General features: G+C 60.1%; 1 protein-coding gene across 1 annotated transcript; it reads right to left on the bottom strand.

Annotated features, from left to right (window-relative positions):
* Positions 1-1160: 1160 nt before the first annotated feature.
* Positions 1161-18601, bottom strand: COL1A1 (collagen type I alpha 1 chain). Its single transcript, XM_080825322.1, has 51 exons — positions 18393-18601; positions 16679-16873; positions 16551-16585; positions 16408-16443; positions 16200-16301; positions 15088-15159; positions 14780-14824; positions 14562-14615; positions 14331-14384; positions 13769-13822; positions 13595-13648; positions 13290-13343; positions 13145-13189; positions 12972-13025; positions 12813-12857; positions 12591-12644; positions 12267-12365; positions 12133-12177; positions 11936-12034; positions 11749-11802; positions 11501-11608; positions 11368-11421; positions 10998-11096; positions 10776-10829; positions 10589-10687; positions 9932-9985; positions 9695-9748; positions 9537-9590; positions 9382-9435; positions 8895-8939; positions 8704-8802; positions 8318-8425; positions 7769-7876; positions 7496-7549; positions 7272-7325; positions 6914-7021; positions 6772-6825; positions 6591-6644; positions 6277-6438; positions 6083-6190; positions 5858-5965; positions 5696-5749; positions 5487-5594; positions 5035-5088; positions 4813-4920; positions 4452-4505; positions 4058-4165; positions 3681-3963; positions 3371-3561; positions 2809-3051; positions 1161-2690 (listed from the first exon to the last, which is right to left on the bottom strand). The coding sequence occupies exons 1-51, from the start codon at positions 18481-18483 to the stop codon at positions 2544-2546; spliced, it is 4383 nt and encodes a 1460-aa protein (XP_080681448.1). The 5' UTR covers positions 18484-18601; the 3' UTR covers positions 1161-2543.
* Between the last annotated feature and the right edge of the window lie 1775 nt (positions 18602-20376).

Genomic DNA, 20376 nt, shown 5'->3' with positions numbered 1-20376 from the left:
AAGCGGGGGGTGGGGGGCTCTTTCCTTCCCTGGAGGGTTTAGGCCCCGAGACCTTGGGTGGGGGGGTGGGGGGCAATGCTTCAGCTTCTCCCTGTCTCCAGGTCTCTGGGTACCTGGTCTGCTCCAGAATTCCGGAGACCTCTGTGTCCCAGTGACTGCTCAGGGCTGTTCCTCTTCCCTGGGATTGGGGATCTGACCAGTCACCTTCCCTCCAGGGGCCACAGGTTCTTAGGCAGGCAGGGGGAAGGGGCAGGCAAAGGGAGAAGGAGAAGGGAAGGGAGGGAGAAGGAGGCAGAGGAAGGATCAGGCATGGGCAGGAGGCAGAGGCTGGGCAAAAGGACCTGCCAGGCCACCCGGATCCCAGGTGTGATGGGGACTTAGGAGGCCAAGAAGGACCTGGTAGCTCCCAGTGGGGTCAGGGCCTGTCGCCAGCAGGACAGCACCCTGTCTGTGCCTCGACTGCAGCTCTCTGAGGGTCCTAGGGAGGCTCCCTCCCTCCTTCCCTGGGTCCAGAGAGCCAGAGCCCTTCCTCTCCTCCGGGCGCTCAGAGACCCTTCTCTTGAGCTGTCCTGCTTGTTGCTCCCTTGCGGGAGCTCAAAGTAAGCGAGGAGGGAGGAGAAGCCAGACAACCGTCCATGTTTCCCCGGGGCAGAGGCCTTGAGGAAGGGGTTCCCAGGGAGTCCTCACCAGTGCCCCCCTCCCCACCCCCCGCAGTGCTTCCCACAGTGCCCCCCAACCCTCTGCACCCCCAGCCCTGCAGGGTGCCCCCACCCGAGGAGAGCGGAGTTGATGGTGTTGATGGAGAGTGGGCCTGAGGTTTGGGCAGCTCAGGAGCTGAAGCGAGGCATGTGTGCTCTTGTGCCTTGCTAAGGGTTGCTAGGGTGCATGTGGCACCCTAAGGAAGAAGAGCATTTGGGAGACAGTCCGGGAGGACTACATGAGCCAGGGGGAAAGGGTTCAGGCATAAGAAAGGCAAGAGGAAGGGGGGGAAGCGGGGAAGCCACTGCGGAGGGTGCTAGATAAAGAGGAGGAGGGAAGGCACAAAAACAGGAGAGCTCCGCACCCCCCACCCCCACCCCTGCCAAAGCGCCCCCCCACCCAGGCTCCCCACCCCAACCCTAGACTCCAAGGCAGGAAATCAGGAGGCCACTGCAGGTATGTTTGGGTCATTTCCACATGCTTTATTCCAGCAATCAAAATAATTAAAAACATCTCAAATTATTATACACATACAAAATAGGTACAGAGTCTTGCTTCCTCCCACCCCTTGGGGGAAAAACTGCTTTGTGCTTTGGGAAGTTGTGCTCTGAAACCCAGAGAGAGGACACAGGACAGAGAGGCCGAGAGGATGGGGAGCCGCTGAGGAGCGGGTTTCAGAGAGAGAGGTGGAGAGAGAGGCGGCCAGGGGGGCGGAGAGGGGGGGGAAGGGAGCACCGAGCTGAGCTGCGATACTCTCTCCCCCCAAGTTAAGTAGCACCTTTAGAAAATTCACGAGTCCCCATCGGCAAGGGAAAAAAAAAAACAACCAAAGAATAAAAAAAGACTTTGAACAAAAAAGGAACATTTGCTGGCCTGGGGGTGGGGGGCCTTGACTTCCCTAGCACCAGTGAATCCTTTCCCCGCCCCACCCCGTCACAGAGATGTAGCACCTTTGATATAAAATGGGGAGCCCCTTCCGCCCCGCCCCCACTCCCGCCCCCACGCAGTTGTCCCGGTGACACACGGAGACAAGAAGAGGTAGTCCTTCAGCAACACAATTCCACAAGGAACAGAGCAGTCTCTCCCACCCAGCCCTGTCGCACGGGGGATTGACACGTGTCCCTGAATGAATCCGATGTTTCCTTCCGCTTTGTCGTGGCCCCTCCTGACTTTCCTCCAAACCCGGCAGGCAGCGAGGGGCCCGGGGTCCCCCAGCACGCCCCCTCGAACATGAAGAGTGGATTGTTGCAGGAGCCACGGGGAGGCCAGATGGTGAGGCTTCTTTGGCAGTCTGAGAACCTCAGGTCCCCCCAGGGTTTGGGGGTGCTGGGTGAGGGGAGTGGGCTGGGAGTGTGGGGGTACTTGGGTGTTTTAGCATTGCCTTTGGTTGCTGGGCAGACAATGCATTGTTTCCTGTGTCTTTCGGGGAGACTTAGACTTGGGGAGCAGTGAAGGGGAGGCCCCAAGGAGGGATGGAGAAAGGAGCGGGAAGGGCAGTGTTGGGGTATGATAAGCCCAACGGGCAGAAAAGGACTTACCCCCATATGGGTCTTCAAGCAAGTGGACCAAGCTTCCTTTTTTTAAAAAGTTATTTATTTATTCTTTTTTTTTTTTTTTTGGTTAAGGTTGAATGCGCTTTTGGTTTTTGGTCATGTTCAGTTGGTCAAAGATAAAAACTAAGTTTGAGAGATGAATGCAAAGGAAAAAAATATTTTCCAAAGTCCATGTGAAATTGTCTCCCGTTTTTTGGCTTTTTGGGGGGTTCAGTTTGGGTTGTTTGTCTGTTTCCAGGGTCAGGGGTGAGTGGGTTGGGTGGGAGGGAGCCAGGTTGGGTGGGAGGGAGTTTACAGGAAGCAGACAGGGCCAATATCCATGCCGAATTCCTGGTCTGGGGCGCCAACGTCCAATGGTGCCACATCGATGATGGGCAAGCGGGAGGTCTTGGTGGTTTTGTATTCGATCACTGTCTTGCCCCAGGCTCCGGTGTGACTCTGGGGTGAAGGGGAGACAACGGGAGAGGGGCGTCACGGGGTGGGAGCGGTGGGATGAGGGCGAGTACGGCCGGCCAGGAAAGCCAGAGCCCAGACAGGGGCCCGGCCCGGGACTCACCGTGCAACCGTCGTAGGTGACGCTGTAGGTGAAGCGGCTGTTGCCCTCGGCCCGGATCTCGATCTCGTTGGAGCCCTGGAGGAGCAGGGCCTTCTTGAGGTTGCCCGTCTGCTGGTCCATGTAGGCCACGCTGTTCTTGCAGTGGTAGGTGATGTTCTGGGAAGCCTCGGTGGACATCAGGCGCAGGAACGTCAGCTGGATAGCCACATCGGCAGGATCGGAGCCCTGGCCACCATACTCGAACTGGGAGGTCAGGGGGGGAGAGGGGAGAAGCAAGTGAGTGACCACGCTGGAGCCTCTAGTCCCGGCCTCCCTCCCTCCCTGGAGTCCTCCGAGAGCATCCCGGAGCACACTTCTCCCGTCCAGAAGTAGCAACCCTTGCTCAACCGTGGGCACCCCATGTCTGAGCCAGGATCAAGGACCCGGGACCCCTGCCTCCCAGCCCAGCGGTGTCCGTCCCCCTTATCAGGAGTCTAGTCCACCCAGGACCTACCCTCCCCACCCTTCTGAGCCCTGGGCCGGCCCCATCTTGGGAGAGCGGCTCCAGGACCAGTGGACGCACCTGGAATCCGTCGGTCATGCTCTCGCCGTACCAGACGTGCCTCTTTTCCTTGGGGTTCTTGCTGATGTACCAGTTCTTCTGGGCCACCTGGGGCTGAGTGGGGTACACGCAGGTCTCACCTGTCTCCATGTTGCAGAAGACCTTGATGGCATCGAGGTTGCATCCTTGGTTGGGGTCAATCCAGTATTCTCCTGCGGTGGGACGGAGCAAGACGGAGTCAGGGGAGGTATAGTTGGTGGGGCACCGGTGGGCATCCTCCGGGCCCCACTTGGGGCTCCACGCGGTCACGATGGGAGGAGGAGGCCCTCACCGCTCTTCCAGTCAGAGTGGCACATCTTGAGGTCACGGCAGGTGCGGGCTGGGTTCTTGCGGCTTCCTTCAGGGCTCCGGATGTTTTCGATCTGCTGGCTCAGGCTCTTGAGGGTGGTGTCCACCTCGAGGTCACGGTCACGGACCACATTGGCGTCATCGGCCCGGTAGTAGCGGCCGCCATCGTGAGCCTTCTCTTGAGGTGGCTGGGGCAGGAAGCTGAAGTCGAAACCGCCGCTGGGAGGACCGGGGGGACCAGGGGGTCCAGGAGGGCCGGGGGGACCCTGCACAGAGAGGGAGGAGAGCCAGGATTACCAGGGTCCAAGCGCCCTTGGGGCTGAGGGCCACGGGGTGGTGGGGTGGGGGAGGGCTACGTACAACAGGGCCAGCATCACCAGTGCGACCGCGAGGACCAGGGGGGCCGATGGGGCCTGGGAGACCGTTGAGTCCATCTTTGCCAGGAGAGCCGGCAGAGCCAGGGGGACCCTGTGAAGGGGAAGGTTGGAGGAATTCTGCTCAAAAGCACAGGACCACCAGCCCAACTCAGCAGAGAAGCCCACTGCCCTCCCGGCCCGGCTCAACCTCCACAGCCTCATTCTCGTTCATTCTTGCAGTCAGGCGAGATCGTTCAGGATTCTTCTTCCCTCCTCCCACCCCCTGCCCCTAGACCCTTCTACAGAGAGATAAGAACACCTGTGTCCCAGACAGGGGGCCCCGAAGTGAGCCTGGGCTTGGGCCCCAGCAAGGGAAGATAGATAGAGGCACGACTTACTCGGGGACCAGCAGGACCAGAAGCTCCAGAAGGACCTTGTTCACCAGGAGAGCCCTGAAGGACAGAGGCAAAGGCAGTAAGACGCCATGTGGGTCAAACGTGGCCAGCAACCTGCCCCCTGCCCCATTATTCTGGACATGTAGTCCCAAGGTGTCCACAGGCTAAGACCCCCTCTACCCCCTCTTTGTGTCCCTCGCTCTCCCAGAAGCCCCTTGGCAATGTCCATAAATCTTTACACCCCGGTCCCTGCTAGGGAGGAATGAGAATGATTATCCAGAGGGGAAACTGAGGCAACACCCCCCCCCATTGTGTAACAGGGCTCAATGGCAGCTGGGGGCTGCAGGGTGCTACGTATACTCACGGGAGGACCAGGAGGACCCTGGAGACCAGAGAAGCCACGGTGACCCTTTATGCCTCTGTCACCCTGTTCGCCTGTCTCACCCTTGTCACCACGGGGACCTTGGGGGCCCTAGAAGAGAAGAGGGAACAGGCTGTCAGATGGAAGGTTCAGTAGCACCGAGTGGGATGTAGGCCACATCTGGGCCAGGTACCCAGGACATGAGGGCCAGAGCCGGGCACTTACAGTGGGACCACGTGCTCCAACAGGGCCGATGGGACCAGCAGGACCAGCAGGACCCTGGGGAGAGCAGAGAGTACATCAGATCCTACTACAGCCTGAGCTGCGGGATGAAACCACCCTGCGGCCATAGTCCGTCCTTCTTCATATCCTTTTCTACCATGTCCGTCCCTCCTGAGCCCCAGATGAACCTTCAGGGGAATTCAGCTTCGCATGACATGGGGCAAGCTCCTGGGGCCAAACCCCCTTCCCCAGGGGAGGCGACGGTCTATCTGGGAGAGGGGCGCCTCGAGGCTGAGCCATGGTTCGGGTTTTCAGGACGTGCCAGGGGCCCTGACATTTTGTAAGACCCCCTGTCCTCTCCCAGCCTCGGGGAAGTCAGATGTGCATCTGCAGGCCCGCAGCCCAGCCCAGAGAGTCCCTGGCCCGAGAAGATGAGCTGGAGTCCAGCTACTTACAGTCTCACCACGGTCGCCACTCTTGCCAGCAGGGCCGACGGGGCCGGGGGCACCAGGAGCACCGGGAGCACCGGGAGGTCCAGCAGGGCCGGTCTCACCACGGTCACCCTGAGAGCGGCAGAGGAGGGGACAGGGAGTCAGTCCCAGCTAAGAGGCTGGGGCAGGGGAGCGGCAGGTGGGGCCGTGGCCCTGGGGCGCAGACATCTTACCTTGGGGCCAGGAGAACCATCTCGTCCAGGGGAGCCTTCAGCACCAGGAGATCCCTGCCGAGAGAGAGGGATGCATGAGCATCAGCCGGGGGAGGGGAGGCTCAGGCCAAGGCCAAAGTGGCCTTGTGGAGGGCACTGGCATGGGGCCCGGCAATGGCTCACCTCGCGTCCCGACTCGCCAGGGGGTCCAGCCAATCCAGGGGGGCCCATGGGACCAGGGGGGCCACGCTCACCACTGGCTCCAGAAGGACCTTGTTTGCCAGGTTCACCCTGGGGGAGAAGAGAGAGTCAGCCCAGAGACGGGGTAGAGGAAGGGCCCTCAGCCTCCAAGGCTGCAGCCCCAGGGATGGTTCTTCTCGGGGTGCCCCGAGGGGAGGGGGCACTCACAGAGGGGCCGGGGAGACCAGGGAAGCCTCTCTCTCCTCGCTGACCGGGCAGGCCGACCACACCACGCTGTCCAGCGATGCCTTGAGGTCCGGGAGTGCCAGGAGCACCCTGGGTGCGGGGAGACAAAGGTGAGGTGCCTTGCCAAGGCCGGGGAGTACGTCCCCGCTCGGGACCCCTCGGGAGGGCGCACTTACAGCTGGTCCGTCGGCACCAGGGGATCCTTTCTCGCCAGCGGGGCCGGGGGGACCGGGGGGGCCGACTTCACCGGGACGTCCGGCGGGGCCAGTCTCACCACGGGGACCTTTGCCGCCTTCTTTGCCAACGGGGCCGGGAGGGCCAGGGGGTCCAGCATTTCCCTGGGCAGGGAGAAGAGGGGCTGTCAGGTTCCAGTGGATTCTGGAGCCCTGCGGAGGACTCAGAGGGGTCCAGCACTCTCCCCTCCCCTGTGCCCCTCACCACCGCCCCCCCCCCACCCGCGGAGCATTGGAGTCTCCACCACAGTACTTACAGAGGGGCCGGGGGGACCGACTCGGCCAGCAGCACCAGGGAAACCGGTAGCACCCTGGCAGAGGAGGACAGAGAGGTCAGAGGGAGAACACCCCCACCCCTGCCCAGGCTGGCCTGGCTGTCCCTCCCCCCACACACAGGTCCTCAGGAGCCCCAGCAGAGAAGCAAAGTGAGGTACTCACAGGGGGACCAGCACTGCCGCGAGCACCTTTGGGTCCAGGAGCACCAACGTTACCCTGGAGGACAAAACAGAGCCATTAAGACCGGGCCAGTCCCAGCCCCAGGTCCGCCTGCAGCTCAGGGCTGGGAGGGTGAGATACTCACAATGGGGCCAGGGGGGCCAGTGGGGCCGGCGGGGCCTGGGGGACCGGCGTCGCCTTTAGCACCAGCATCACCGGGTTCGCCTTTAGCACCGGGTTGGCCATCAGCACCCTGGGGAAGGAAGGAGGGAGGGCGGTGAGTGGAGGAGCCGGGTACAGCAGCGGCAGCACCGGCCCATCAGGGGTCCCCATGGGGCTGGGGAAGGGCAGCCACTCCGGGAAGAGAGATGTTCTAATGGGACAAATGGGACGAGAATCCCTCCCCGCCCTCCTTCCCTGACTCTGTCCTTATGCAGTCTCCCAAGGTCCTGTGTCCCAGTGGGGGTCAGAAAATGGTGGGGGTCGGGGGTCTTGGTACTCACAGGGGGGCCAGCGAAGCCAGCAGGGCCAGGGGGACCAGGTTCACCACGGTCTCCCTAGAAGAAAAGGAGGCAGATTGGAGTGGGGTCCTGGCCTGGGGTGGGGCAGAACTGGAGGGGAAGACAGCCCCGAAAAGCATTCCCCAGGGCCCAGAGCAGTTGAGAGGGAAGGAGGAGGAGGCAGGAAGTACAAAGCCTGGGGCAGAGTGTGGGTCTTCTGTACTTACGGGGGCGCCACGAGCTCCAGTGGGACCAGCAGGGCCGCTAGGACCTGCTTCACCCTAAGAGGGAGGAATAAGAGGCTCAGGTCAGGGAAGTAAGAACCCCAACAGACGACCTAAGTACCCCAACAGACGACCCCAGGAGAGCCTCCCCTATCTTCTGGTCCTCCCACGTTCAGGTCACCAGCTCAGAATGGCAGGACCTGCCTCTCCCTGGGAGCAGTGCCCAGGCTTGCTGGGGAACCTGTGTGTCAGGGGGGACGGTGGGGGCCACCTCACCTTGTCACCAGGGGCACCAGCAGGGCCAGGAGGGCCAATGGGGCCAGTCAGACCACGGACACCATCTTTGCCGGGAGAACCGTCAGCACCTTTGGGACCAGCATCACCCTAAAGACAGAGGGAAGCCTGAGACTTGCAGTGGAGGCGGACAGGGAGGTGACCTGGAGTGTCCTCCTGGTGTCTGGGACCTCTCCCCAGCTCTGCCCTACTCCGGCCTGTGCTTGGGACTCAAGATCTTTCAGAGCAAAAGGTGCCTGCTTGGGGGTTGTGGTGGAACTTAGGGCAAGAGGCCCATGCCTTGTGTAGAGGGATGAATAACGCCATCCGTCAGGTCACCCTTCCTCCCGTTACCATGGTGATTCGTGGGGCGGGAAGAGCCTGGATAGGCTGGTAGAGGTTTTATCAGCAACAAGAGCAGAGGGGAAGAAGAGAGGATTATGGAGATGAGGGAAAGAGCCCAGGGAGGGTAGAGAGAAAGGCTGGTGTGTCCCAAGCAGAGGGAGACAGACATGGGAGCCCGCACGGCTCAGGGGAGGGGGCTTAACTTACTCTGTCACCCTTAGGACCAGGAAGACCAGCTGCGCCTCGTTCACCAGGCATTCCCTGAAGGCCAGGAGCGCCCTGGCTACCTGGGGCTCCAGGGGCACCAGCATCACCCTAGGGGACAAACAAGAGGACTGGTATGAGGCGTGGGGTCCCAGGAGTGGGTCACAGCCCTGTGCCCCCTCTTAATACCTCCTGGGCTCGGTGCCCAGGATAAAAATAAGCACCAGCTAAGAGGAAAGGCTCCCAGCCCAGAACTTTGGGCTGCACACGGACCCCACTCCGTCCTGTCCCCCTGCCACCCCTCCCTCATGTCTAGGAGGCTTTGGCCACAACCAGGCACCCGCCCCCGCCTCAGGAGGGGCTGGACCTGGTCCCTCTGCTGCCCTCACCTTAGCACCGTCATTGCCAGGGGCACCATTGGCTCCCCGGGGACCTGCGGGGCCGGGGGGTCCTTGCACGCCGCGTTCACCGGGGAAACCTCTCTCGCCCTGAAAGAGAAGGATGAGGCGCATGATGACTGCTGCTGAGACAGGGCCAAGAGCAGGGCATTCAGGCAGAAACAGCCAGGAGCTCTACTTACTCTTGCTCCAGAGGGGCCGGGGGCACCAAGGTCGCCAGGAACACCCTGAGGGGGAGGGAGGACAGAGAGTGAGCCAACCCCACCTCAGACCTCCTCACTGGAGAGCGTTCTTGATGTCCTGGGGGCCGGCCCTTGGGGTCTGTCATTCGAGACCAACCCCTTCTTTGCACTGAACTGGGCTTAGCCCTCTCATCCTCCTGGGGTGGTGTCAGAGACAGCCCCCTCCCCTAACTCTGGGCCGAGGGAAAAGTCAGAGTGAGCCCCACAGCTCCAAAAAAGAAAAAAGAAAAAATCATCCGGACCAGCAGCCATGTAGTCCCGTCCAGATCTTATCGGGCAGGTGTTCCGTTCCCGGCTTCCGGGAAGTCCTGCAGGGTGTCTAACCTGGATCCCTCTAGCTGCTGGTTATCTGTGTAGGGAGGCGGGCTGGCCTCTTCCTCTGAACGCCCTGCGTACCCCACCTCTCTGGCCACCGGCTACCTCTCACCTGTTCGCCGGGTTTGCCAGCTTCACCAGGAGGACCAGCGGGGCCAGGGAGACCCTGTAGATGGGAAATGGGGGAGGCAGGAGGCGGGTGGGATTAGAATCTGAAAAAGAACCAGCGGGACCCCAGACCTTCACCCCCTGCCAGGCAGGCCTCACCTGGAATCCGGGGGAGCCAGCGGGACCTTGTTCACCTCTCTCGCCAGCGGGGCCCTGTCACAGAAAGAACGCTGTGGTCCCTGGAAGGGCCCAGTGAAAAGGGGGGCGGGGTGTCTCCACAGCACCCCCTCCCCAGGCTGCCTGCCCGGGACACTTACGGCAGGGCCAGGGGCTCCCTGAGCTCCGGCTTCTCCATCTTTGCCAGCAGGACCCTGTGGGGAGAGAACAAAGGACTCAGGGTGAGGGAGGAGGGGGGGCGGGGGGGGGTGACAAGGACAGAGCAGACCCCCTGCTGCCCTGGTGAGAGGCTGTGGCCTTCTGTACCCCTCCTGCAGGGAGGGGATGTGTCACAAGCAGGGGCAGTGAGGGGACAGGGACCACGGGGAGCTACTTACAACAGCACCGGGGGGACCAGGCACGCCTCGCTCTCCAGCCTTGCCGGGCTCTCCCTGCAGGGAAACAGAGTCAGAGTCAGCGGGGCTTAGGTGGGAAACCAGGCCTCTTGGGTCCTTCTGGTTTACCCTGAGGGACATTTTTTAAGGAGTTTTCTTTTCTCCCAGCTCTGGTCCTGGGGAAACGCTTTGCTGGATGCTATTACTGGTCCCTTCAAGTCTCCCTGAGCCCTCTCTCCCCAGACCACCTGTCCCTGCAGGCTGCTGTCCCCACCCTGTCCCCTCCTTCTGGCCACCATATGCCTATGGTGACCCGAGCTGCAAAGGGCTTTCATCTCCTCTGGTACCTCTTTTTCAACCTCAAAGAGCCCACCCAGATGTAGGGGTGACTAGCATTAAAAAGGCCCATTCTTCCCCTGTGTGTGTGTGGGGCGGGGGGGTCGCTGCTCCAACGATACTTTTTTCCAAGGAGAGAGCAATGGGAGTAGAGCTAAGAGAGGTCTCATGTTTTGGATAGGGAGACTGAGCCCCAGAAAGGGTCAGTGAGTGGCCTGAGGCCACACAGCAAGTCAGTGGCAAAGCTGGGACTGGCGCCCAGGACTCCAGGACTTCCAGGAGCGCCTGTCCCTGTCTCTGGAACGTTCCTCAATGAATACTCACAGCAGCACCTTTAGGCCCAGGGAAGCCCATCACGCCAGCCTGACCACGGGCACCAGGGGGGCCTGGGGGTCCGGGGCGACCATCTTGACCAGCAGGACCCTAAGGACAGAAGGCACGGAACCGGGAGTGAAGACGGAGGATGGGTGGGTGGGAGGGTGGGTGGGGCCCTGGGGGGAGTGATACTCACAGGGGGGCCGGTTTTGCCATCAGGACCGGGGCTGCCAGGACTTCCAGTCAGACCCTAGAGGGCAGCAGACAGGTGTGAGCCAGGTGGGGAGAAGGGGGACAGAGGAGGGGAGGGGGCACCTCAGGAGGCAGACCCGTGGTCCTGCTCCAGGCGCCTCATTTCAGACCCCACATGGGTCCAGCAGGGTCCTGGGACAAGTCTGGCACAGGGGTCAGGACTCACCTTGGCACCGGGCAGACCAGCTTCACCAGGGCGACCAGCTTCACCAGGAGAACCTTTGGGGCCAGCGGGGCCGGGGGAACCACGTTCACCAGCAGGACCCTGGTTGGGGGAGTCATAGGGACAATCAGGGTCTTAGGTCTGGGCTTCTTTATCATGGCCCAGCTGTCTTACTCCTCCCGGTGGGGCAGGGTGGGGTTGCTCTGAAGGGCACTGGGGCAGGGGGAAGGTCAGGGTGAAGTCCAGCATGGAGAGCCTGCAGCTGCATGGAGCAGTAATGACCGGGGCTGGAGGTGGGAGGCGATTACACGGGGGAGAGGAAGGTAATGCCCGAAGCGCAGCAGGGCACACCCCAGCCGTAAAGGGACGTTACCTTGGGACCAGCAACACCATCTGCGCCAGGGAAACCGCGGCTACCAGGTCCACCCTGCAGGAGGAGAAGAGGCGGGTGAGCTCCGACATGGGGACACCAGGCTGGCACTGGGGGCAAAGAGGGGGGCACTTACACGCTCGCCAGGGGGTCCAGGCAGGCCAGTGGGTCCGGGTTCACCTCGGGCTCCTCGCTTTCCTTCTTCCCCAGCGGGGCCAGGGGGTCCTTGAATACCAGTGGGTCCCTGGAGAGGGCAGAGACCAGGGGGCGGCCAGCAGTGAGGGGCGGACCAGGTGCCATCTCGCTCCTAGGTTCCCATCCCCTCCCGGGGTCTCCCTCCAGGGCTTTCCGGGGCAGACAGGCTGTCGTCTGGGGGGCACTTACGGGCTCTCCCTTGGCGCCAGCGTCTCCTTTGTTGCCAGGAGCACCAGGTTCACCCTGCACGCGGGAGGAGAAGGGGATGAGCCAAGAGTCTGGGGTCCACGACTGGCCTGGATCCTTCTGCTCCCGCAGGGACGGCCACACCGGAGCCAGCGCGTGGGACGGGACTCAGTGGCAGAAGGATACTTACGCTGTTACCCTTGGGACCAGGAGGACCGCTGGGGCCCTGGGGTCCAGAGGGGCCTCGGGCACCGGGGAAGCCGGGAGCACCAGCAATGCCAGGAGCGCCCTGTGGGAGGCAGAAGAGGTTGAGCCCAGAAGCGCAGGGCAGGGGGTCTGCGGGAGGGGGGCCACCGGGGATGGCTCTGAGACCCCTGGGGCACTTACATTAGCACCTTTAGCACCAGGCTGTCCGTCAGCACCAGGGTTTCCCTGCGGCACAGAGAGAAAAGCGGGTGAGGGACAGGCCAAGACCGGGAACTGGGGGGGAGGCCCCAGGGCACTGAGGAGGCGACACTCACAGCAGGACCAGCAGCACCAGCAGGCCCAGGGGGGCCGGGCTCACCACGCACACCCTGGGGACCTTCAGAGCCTCGGGCTCCTTGGGGACCAGCTTCACCCTGGATGGGACAAAAAAGACGTGTCAGGAGCCAACCTGGGAGCCCAGCTCCCCGTGTGTGTCCCCTGTGGGACAGGAAGACCAAGAATCAGGACTCCCATATCAGAGGAGGGGATCCCAGGACAAAGGGGAATAGGCTTCTCTGGTCCCTCTGGTTTGGAGAGCGGGGAGACACCCCCCACCTTGGCCTGTGGGAGCCGCGCTCAGAGGAAGGCAGGGGGCTCACCTTAGCACCAACAGCACCAGGGAAGCCAGGAGGACCAGCGGGGCCGGTGGGACCCTGTGAATGAAATGGAAATGTCAGCAAGAGGGAGGTGGTAGCTGCAAGTCACAGCCAGGGACAGCAGAGGTCCTGGGATTCTGAGCCCCATGCCGCACCCCCCCCCCAAGAGCTGACACCAAAAGCCCTCCCCACTCCCAGGCACCGAGGTCCAGAGGTCACACTCACAGGGGGTCCAGCAGCCCCAGTAGCACCATCGTTTCCACGAGCACCCTGCCGGAGAGAAGGGAGCCCCAGTTACCGGCGCTGAGCACAGGCCAGTCCCTGTAACTGGTCAGGAACCCCTGCCAGGGCCCAGGTGTCCCCCAGGGGGCCAGGAGTACTTACAGCAGGACCGGGGGCTCCGGGGCGACCTCTCTCACCAGGCAGACCACGGGGGCCCTGACGACAAAAGCCAGAAAAGCCACGTGAGATGGGAGACACACCCTTTCCCCCGCCAAGCCTCATCTTGGCCCCTGTACCCTGTACCCTCTCTTCCTTCTAGAACTGGACACACTCACCATCTGACCAGGAGCTCCGTTTTCACCAGGACTACCGGGCTCACCCTAGAGAACAGAGAATAAAGTTAGGAATTTGTTCACACGGTGTGAGCTGGCGGGGGGTGGGGGGGAGGGGGAGGCCCACGACACTTGGGCATCTTCTTACCTTGGGACCAGCAGGACCAGCATCTCCCTTGGCACCATCCAAACCACTGAAACCCTAAGATAGGAACAAGGGCCAAGGTGAGTACCGATGGAAGGGAACCTTGGTCCCCACTCTGACCTGAGAAGGTGCCTTAGGGGGTCCCCACGGGCTCTGTCTCTGTGTTAGACTAAACCCCAAATGGGCCAAGAGCTCATCCAATCTCTTCATTGAGATTTCTTTCCCAGTGGAGGGACTACTTTCGGAATCCTACTCCCTATCCCTTAGGGTTTCTGTAGCTGCCACCCAGTGGCTCAAAGGAGACTTACTCTGTGTCCCTTCATTCCAGGAAGGCCAGCTGTTCCAGGCAATCCCCGAGCACCCTGGAGAGAAGAGAAAAGGAGGAGAAAGGTAGGGCCATTAGAAGATGCCACTGAGGACCCAGCTCCCAAGGGAAGCCCACCTGTAGAGAAGCCCACGGCCAGCCACGCATTCCAGCTCACCTGAGGTCCAGGAGGGCCACGCTCACCAGGACGACCAGGCTTTCCAGCTTCACCCTGAAAGGGAGAGAAAAGACCATCGTGCCCATGCACCCGTGGGCCAGGAAAGTGTGGGAGGTCTGAGTTTTCTTGTATTGTTGAAGGTCAGGTTTAGGAGCCTAGAATCTTATCTTTGAATTTGGAGCTCAGCTTACATCTACTGTAAAATCCTTGTTGGGTGAATTTTGAGTCCCTTCAAAGGTATTTCTGTTTATTTCTATATATGGAGGGCAAATCTAAGATAATTGAGCTTAAGGAAGTTGTTCACCCCAAGGGATGTGGATGGGGAATGCTTTTAAGGTGGCTGGGGTGTCGGGAGGGCCAGCCCTCCACTGGGAAGATGGGAGAACATCCCACAAGGGCTGAAGGTCATTTTTTCAAGGGCAGTCCCATGCATCAGGGAGAACTTGGCTTCCATTCTTTGAGCATCACCCCCAAAGGAGGTGGGGCACTGGGGTGGAGATTACAGGGACCTAACCCATGGAGGTGTTGGGGACTAGATGGGATCTTCTCGTCTTCTACTTACATCATCTCCATTCTTGCCAGGGGGGCCAGGGGGACCGCGGGGACCCATGGGACCCTAGAGGAAACAGGAAGAAAGGTGATTAGAATAGTCAGGATAAGGGGGGAAATTAAAAAAAAAAAAAAGGAAGGCAGGGATTGGAAGGAGCCCAGACGACAGTGGTGGAGGGGTCCTTCAACGTATTTGTAGAGGGAGTGTGGGTTTGTATAGGGTGCAAGTTGGGGGGGCACTTACTGAGGCTCCAGGCTCGCCGGGCTCACCAGGGGGGCCTTGGAAACCTTGGGGACCCTGGAGAAGAAGGAAAGAGGGATTCAGTTAGAAGGACAGGTCCCTACCAGTCTTTCCCCAGATCACTAAGTGATCTCTCAGAGCACCTTTGCTACCCTCATCCCAATCCTCCCTTCTAAAGACTGAAGCCCAGGATGGCACATGATGACATCCTGGATACTCACAGGTGCGCCAGGGGGGCCAGGGAGACCACGAGGACCAGAAGGACCCTACAGAAGGAAAAACAAAAAGATAGAGAGAGAGGTCATAGTGATATCTCCGTAGGGAAGAGCAATGTGGGTGGGGTCTTGCCATCTCCCAGTGGTTCCTGTTGGGACCACCCAGCTGTCTTGCATCCTCTCTGGACTTCAGGTTCCAATGGTCATCTTGACTTCCTGAGTTATCTATGCCACCCCCATAAGCCACCACTGGCCCATCCCCTCTGGATCCCCACGGACTCCTCTTCTGTCATCTCTGCCCCCCAGTGGCTCACCATGGGGCCAGGCACGGAGATTCCTCCAGTTGATTTCTCATCATAGCCATAAGACATCTGGGGAGCAAAGTTCTAGAAAAAAAAAACCAAGAGAGAGTGTATGAGAAATCAGTGACCTGGAAGGCGGAAGATGTCACTGAGAACGGGATATTGACATGTGCCTCCTGATGTGATGCACTAAGAAGGACAACAACATCCCTTGTGAGACAGTCCTGCCAAAAATGCAGGGCCCAGGGGCGCCTGGGTGGCTCAGTCGTTAAGAGTCTGCCTTCAACTCAGGTCGTGATCCCAGGGTCTTGGGTTCGAGCTCCACATCGGGCTCCCTGCTCAGTGGGAAGCCTGCTTCTCCCTCTCCCACTCCCACTCCCCCTGCTTGTGTTCCCTTTCTCACTGTGTCTCTCTTTGTCAAATAAATAAATAAATAAATATCTTTTTTAAAAAAATAAAGGGCCCCACTCTAATTACGGGGATACATCTGGCCAACCCAAATTGAGGGACAGTCATAAAAACAGTTGGCCTCTACCAAGCAACTGGCTTCTTAAAAAAATTTCAGGGTCGTGCAAGACAAAGAAAGTCCGAGGAACATTCCAGAGTAAAGGAAACTGAAGACACACGACAGTTAAGTGCAATTCATGATCCTGGATCATGGGGAAAGCTGCAATAAAGGGCATTATTGGGATATTGTTGAAATTTGGACAGGGGTCGTAGGTTAGATAATAGTTCTGTACCAATGTTAGAATTTTGGAATGTAATCATTGTGCAATGGTCGCGTAAGAGAAAGTCCTTGTTCTCAGGAAAGACACACTAAAGTATTTAGGAGCAAAAGGACATGACATCCGCCAACTCAGGCACAAATGGTTCAGAAGGAAAAATAGCGACAGTTACATGTATACATAGAGACTGATAAAGCAAATGTGACAAACTGTGAAGTGTATGTGAGAATTCTTGGCATTAGTCTCGAAACTTTTCTCTAAGTTTGAAATCATTTCAAAATATAAAGTGTGCCATCTGCCAAAAAACCCACAAAAAAAAAAAAAAAAGGAAAAGAAAAGAGAACAGGAGGTGAGTGGAGCACACAGGGCCTGCCCGGACTGTCTTGAGTCTTCACTTACTCCTCCGAGGCCAGGGGGTCCGGGGGGTCCGGGAGGTCCGGGGGGTCCGGGAAGTCCAGGCTGTCCGGGGATGCCATCTCGGCCAGGGGGGCCGGCAGGTCCCTGCAGCAGGAGGGGAGGGGGGAGAGGGCGGGCGGCGGTGAGCGCCGGCCTGGAGCCACGCCCCACTTGCAGCCCCTACAGCCAAGCGAAGGCCATGCTTACTTACCCTTGGACCTCGGGGGCCAGTGTCTCCCTTGGGTCCCTATGGGGGTGGGGGTGGGGAGAGAAGAAACAAAAGAAGCCGGGTTAGAGACGGGAGGCGCTTGAGGACCCTCGGGCGGGTGGCAAAAGTCGAGGGCAGAGGATTACCTCGACTCCTGCGGTTTCTTGGTCGGTAGGTGAAGCTAGGGGAGAAGAGACGCGGGTGAGCGGCGGGGTCTGCACCGGGTGCTCCCGGCGGCCCTGCCCTCCCCCACCCCCAGGCTCCCGAGCCGTACCCTCGCCGTCGGGGCAGACGGGGCAGCACTCGCCCGGGGGGACTTGGGCACCGGGACAGTTCTTGGTTTCGTCGCAGATCACGTCATCGCACAACACGTTGCCGTTGTCGCAGACACAGATCCGGCAGGCCTCGGGTTTCCATACGTCTCGGTCATAGTACCTGAGGCCGTTCTGTACGCAGGTGACTGGTGGGACTGGGGCAAGAGGCGAAAGGAGCGGCTGTCAGCGGCGCTCGAGCCCCCCCACCTCGGGGCTCCAGGGACCCCAGCTCTACCCGTGGCCTCTCCCGTCTGTCGTAAGGACACTTTTAGATTTTCCATTTCCCGCCTCCTCCTCCTCGTCCCCCCTCCTCTCCCCAAATCCTTAAAAGCTCATCTGCTCCTCATCAGGGCCGGTGACAGGGCCGAGGCGCCTGGCCAAGGCGGCTATAACTCTTTCCAGTTCTCAGGAATTTAAACAAAGCTTTAGGCCGGAGTTGCTTCCAACTCCAACCCCAGCCCGTCGGCGCTGAAGCCAAGTGAAATAAAAAAGCCATTGGGAGGGGGTGGGAAGGTGGGGGAGTGGGGAGGAGAGAGACCAAGAGGGGCCCCATCCAGCGGGGGCGTGGTATGGGTGGAGACGGGGGGGTGGGGTCGGGGGGGACCGGTAGGAGGAGAGAAGAGAGGTCCAGCCCCCATTCCGCCCCCATCCCAGGGCAGGTGGGATAGCCTGGGCGGGGCTATAGGGGGATGGGGCGGGGCCTATTGGCCTGAGGTCCCGCCCAGGGACTTGTATGGTACCCCCAAAGTAGAATATACCCTAGCCTCCAGCACCCAGACATCTCAAAAGCCCTCTCTCCTGACAACCCCTCTTTCCTAAAGCTAACCAGGGTCTCTGGGTCACGCCTCAGCCAAAGAACCAAAAAGTCCGCAAACAGTTAATGAAGTTAGCTAACCACGCCCACCGCGCGAGCGTCTACTCAGACGGCCACTAGATGGCGGGCAACACTAAGCAATTTCCTGGGACGGGCCACTTTTAGAGACTGAGGCTACCTAGACCCCAGCTTTATTTTCCAGGACTAGAGGTGGGGTCCACAACCGGCAATAACGCCCGTCCACTCAACGCAGTTCCTGCGCAGGGAAGCGCTGGACTGGGAGGCGCGGGGCTCAGTGTGGATCAGCAGAGGGCGCAAGGACCCCGCCCTACCGAGTCCGCGCCAAAGTTTCTCATCCTCCAATCCGCCCACTCTCCGCGCCCCCTCCCCCCTCAGCCCAGCACCCCCGCGGTCCCAGGAACACTGTCTAGCCTGCAGAGAGGGCAAACAATCTTTCCTTATGAATCATCCCACAGCCTTCCCGATCGCTTTCACATCTTGGTTTCCAAACTCCCAGCACGGAGCCCCCGTCCCATCTTCGACGTACTCTCCCCTTACCCGGCGCCCAGACCCCACATTTCCCCCGTGGTACTCCACAGTGCGAGCTCAGGACTCCCTCCTGTGTCAACTCCCGCGGCGCTCCATCCTCCCCTCTCACCACCCGCGGGCGTTCATCTACACCCCCCACCCAGTGTGCACTGCCTTCTCTCCCACAGCGCGCAGGAAGAGCCCTCACCATCTTCCTGCCGTCCCTGAGTCTCCGGAGCATCCCGAGTCTCAGTTTAAGTCGCAGACCGCCGGGACCGAGCGCAGGGCAAGATACCAAGTACCCTTGGACTCCCCCAAAGTTTGGGACTTACTGTCTTCTTCTTGGCCCTCCTCTTGGCCGTGCGTCAGGAGGGCGGTGGCCGCTAAGAGGAGCAGGAGCCGGAGGTCCACAAAGCTGAACATGTCTAGACCCTAGACATGTAGACTCTTTGCGGCTGGGGTGGGGGTTAGCGTCCGCTCATGCGTGGCCTCACACTCCGCGTGCCTCCTGCTCCGACCCCGAGGAGAAACTCCCGTCTGCTCCGACGACTGGCCCGGGCCCCTTTTATACCATCCTGATGGAGAGCAGGGAGGAACTCTGCCCCTGGGAGAGGGGGAGCCGGCGGCCCGTCCCCCAGCCAATCAGAGCTGTCTGGCCCGGCCCCCAATTTGGGAGTTGGAAGGGAGAGGGGGAGGAGGAGGGAAGGGAAGGGAGTCCACCGCACATCTCCCCCCTTCGCAAATCTGCCTCCCCAGCCCCCCAGCCCAGCCTGGGCCAGAGATGCTGCTGCCGAGGTGCTGCTAGGTCCCCAGTATAGGGTGGGCTAGAGAGTGGGTAGTGGTGCCCCTTGGACTTTCTTCCTGGGACTCCCCCATCGGGAGGAACTGGACCTGGGGAGCTGGAAGGGGAAGCTTCCAGTGATCTGGGGAGGGTAGTCTTGGCCATGTCTCATTCACCCTACCGGCATCCTTGGCCAGAACTAAGGGATGGGTATGAAGGGGCCGGGTTCTCCTCTAAAACAGAGGAGAACCAGAGAATTTAAAAGATGTTCCTGTTTAGGGGTGTCTTCTAGTGTGGCAGGGAGCTTAGACATGTTTCGAGAAGAAGTTAGAGTTTCCTTTGCAGACATTAGGAATGAGATACTTGGGTGGGGGCTGTTGGCAAGAGGGGATTTATTTTGAGGACATCAATTCTGCCTTGCTTGAGGCTCCAGGATGGACTCAGATGCTCTCCCCCAAACCCAAGGTGGGACTGAGAGAGATGGGGTAGGGAGGCTGAGACACTGCGTGAGAAATGTAACTGTGTGATCTCTCCAGAAGAAGGCTTGGGGGGTAAGTGATAGGGCAGCAGAGTGGCGATGGGAGGCTGCTGGGACTCTTTCCCCCGCCCCAGGCCAGTGAGGTTGCACAGGAGCACTGTAGTCACCAGTGACCTAGAAAAGGGTATTGCTTGAGGGTAGGCCTCGGGCGGTGGCCAGGGCCTGTCTGAGACCCTCGTATCCTGCAAAGTCTCCTTCTGAGAGCTGCAGGGAGCAGCTGGTTGTACCTGGACTCAAGGTTGGGGCATATGGGGGAATTTGGGTGTCAGGGGGAGGTTTGCCTTTGGGGGTTTGGGATGGAATTGCAGGGAAGGTGGAGTGACCTGATTTTAGAAGATGTTCCCTGCTGCCCCACCTCTTTCTTGAAAATCCAGGGCATTGCTCTCTGCCCCTGGGAACCCCTGAAAGGGGGTGGAGACCCCAAGAACCACAGGCTATATTTGGGGGGATGCCCCCAGAAGCCAGTGTCCTCCCTTCCCCTGGTCCCAATCTCCCAACAGCAAGCTACTGTTGGCCCTACCGAAATCTGTGGGCCCAAGAGAAGGCGGTTGGGGTCCCCTTGCCATGTCCATCAACTCCAGTCCCTCCCGCCTGGGTTCCCCCACCCCCATCACTCCAGAGCTGCAAACGTGGAAGCGGGGAGTCCCGCCTCCCCCAAACCATCCAAAATTCCATCGCCTCCCCCCCGCCCCTCTCCACGCCCTCCCCCAGCTGGTTTTGTGCAACGAAGGCAAAGGAAAAAAAAAGACCAAGGGAACAGAAGGGGAGGGAGCCACGTAGGCCGTGGGCAGCCAGGATGAGCGGTGCGGGTGGGGCGGCGGAGGGAGAGAGCAGGGGCTATAATTAAAGGGAAAATATAGAGTTTCCAGAGAGCAGACAGCAATGGAGGGACGGCCTTCATCAATTATCCCCACCATGTGGCAGCAACTTGTGGCCCAAGATCTGCCCCCGCCTAGTGCCAGCGACTACAGGCAGGACAGTGCTAGGTTGCTGAGAT

This window comes from Martes martes, assembly GCF_963455335.1.
Source record: "Martes martes genome assembly, chromosome: 16".
Classification (NCBI taxonomy): domain Eukaryota; kingdom Metazoa; phylum Chordata; class Mammalia; order Carnivora; family Mustelidae; genus Martes; species Martes martes.
The sequence above is the reverse complement of the archived record's forward strand: the minus strand, read 5'-3'. Positions and strand labels throughout refer to the sequence as shown.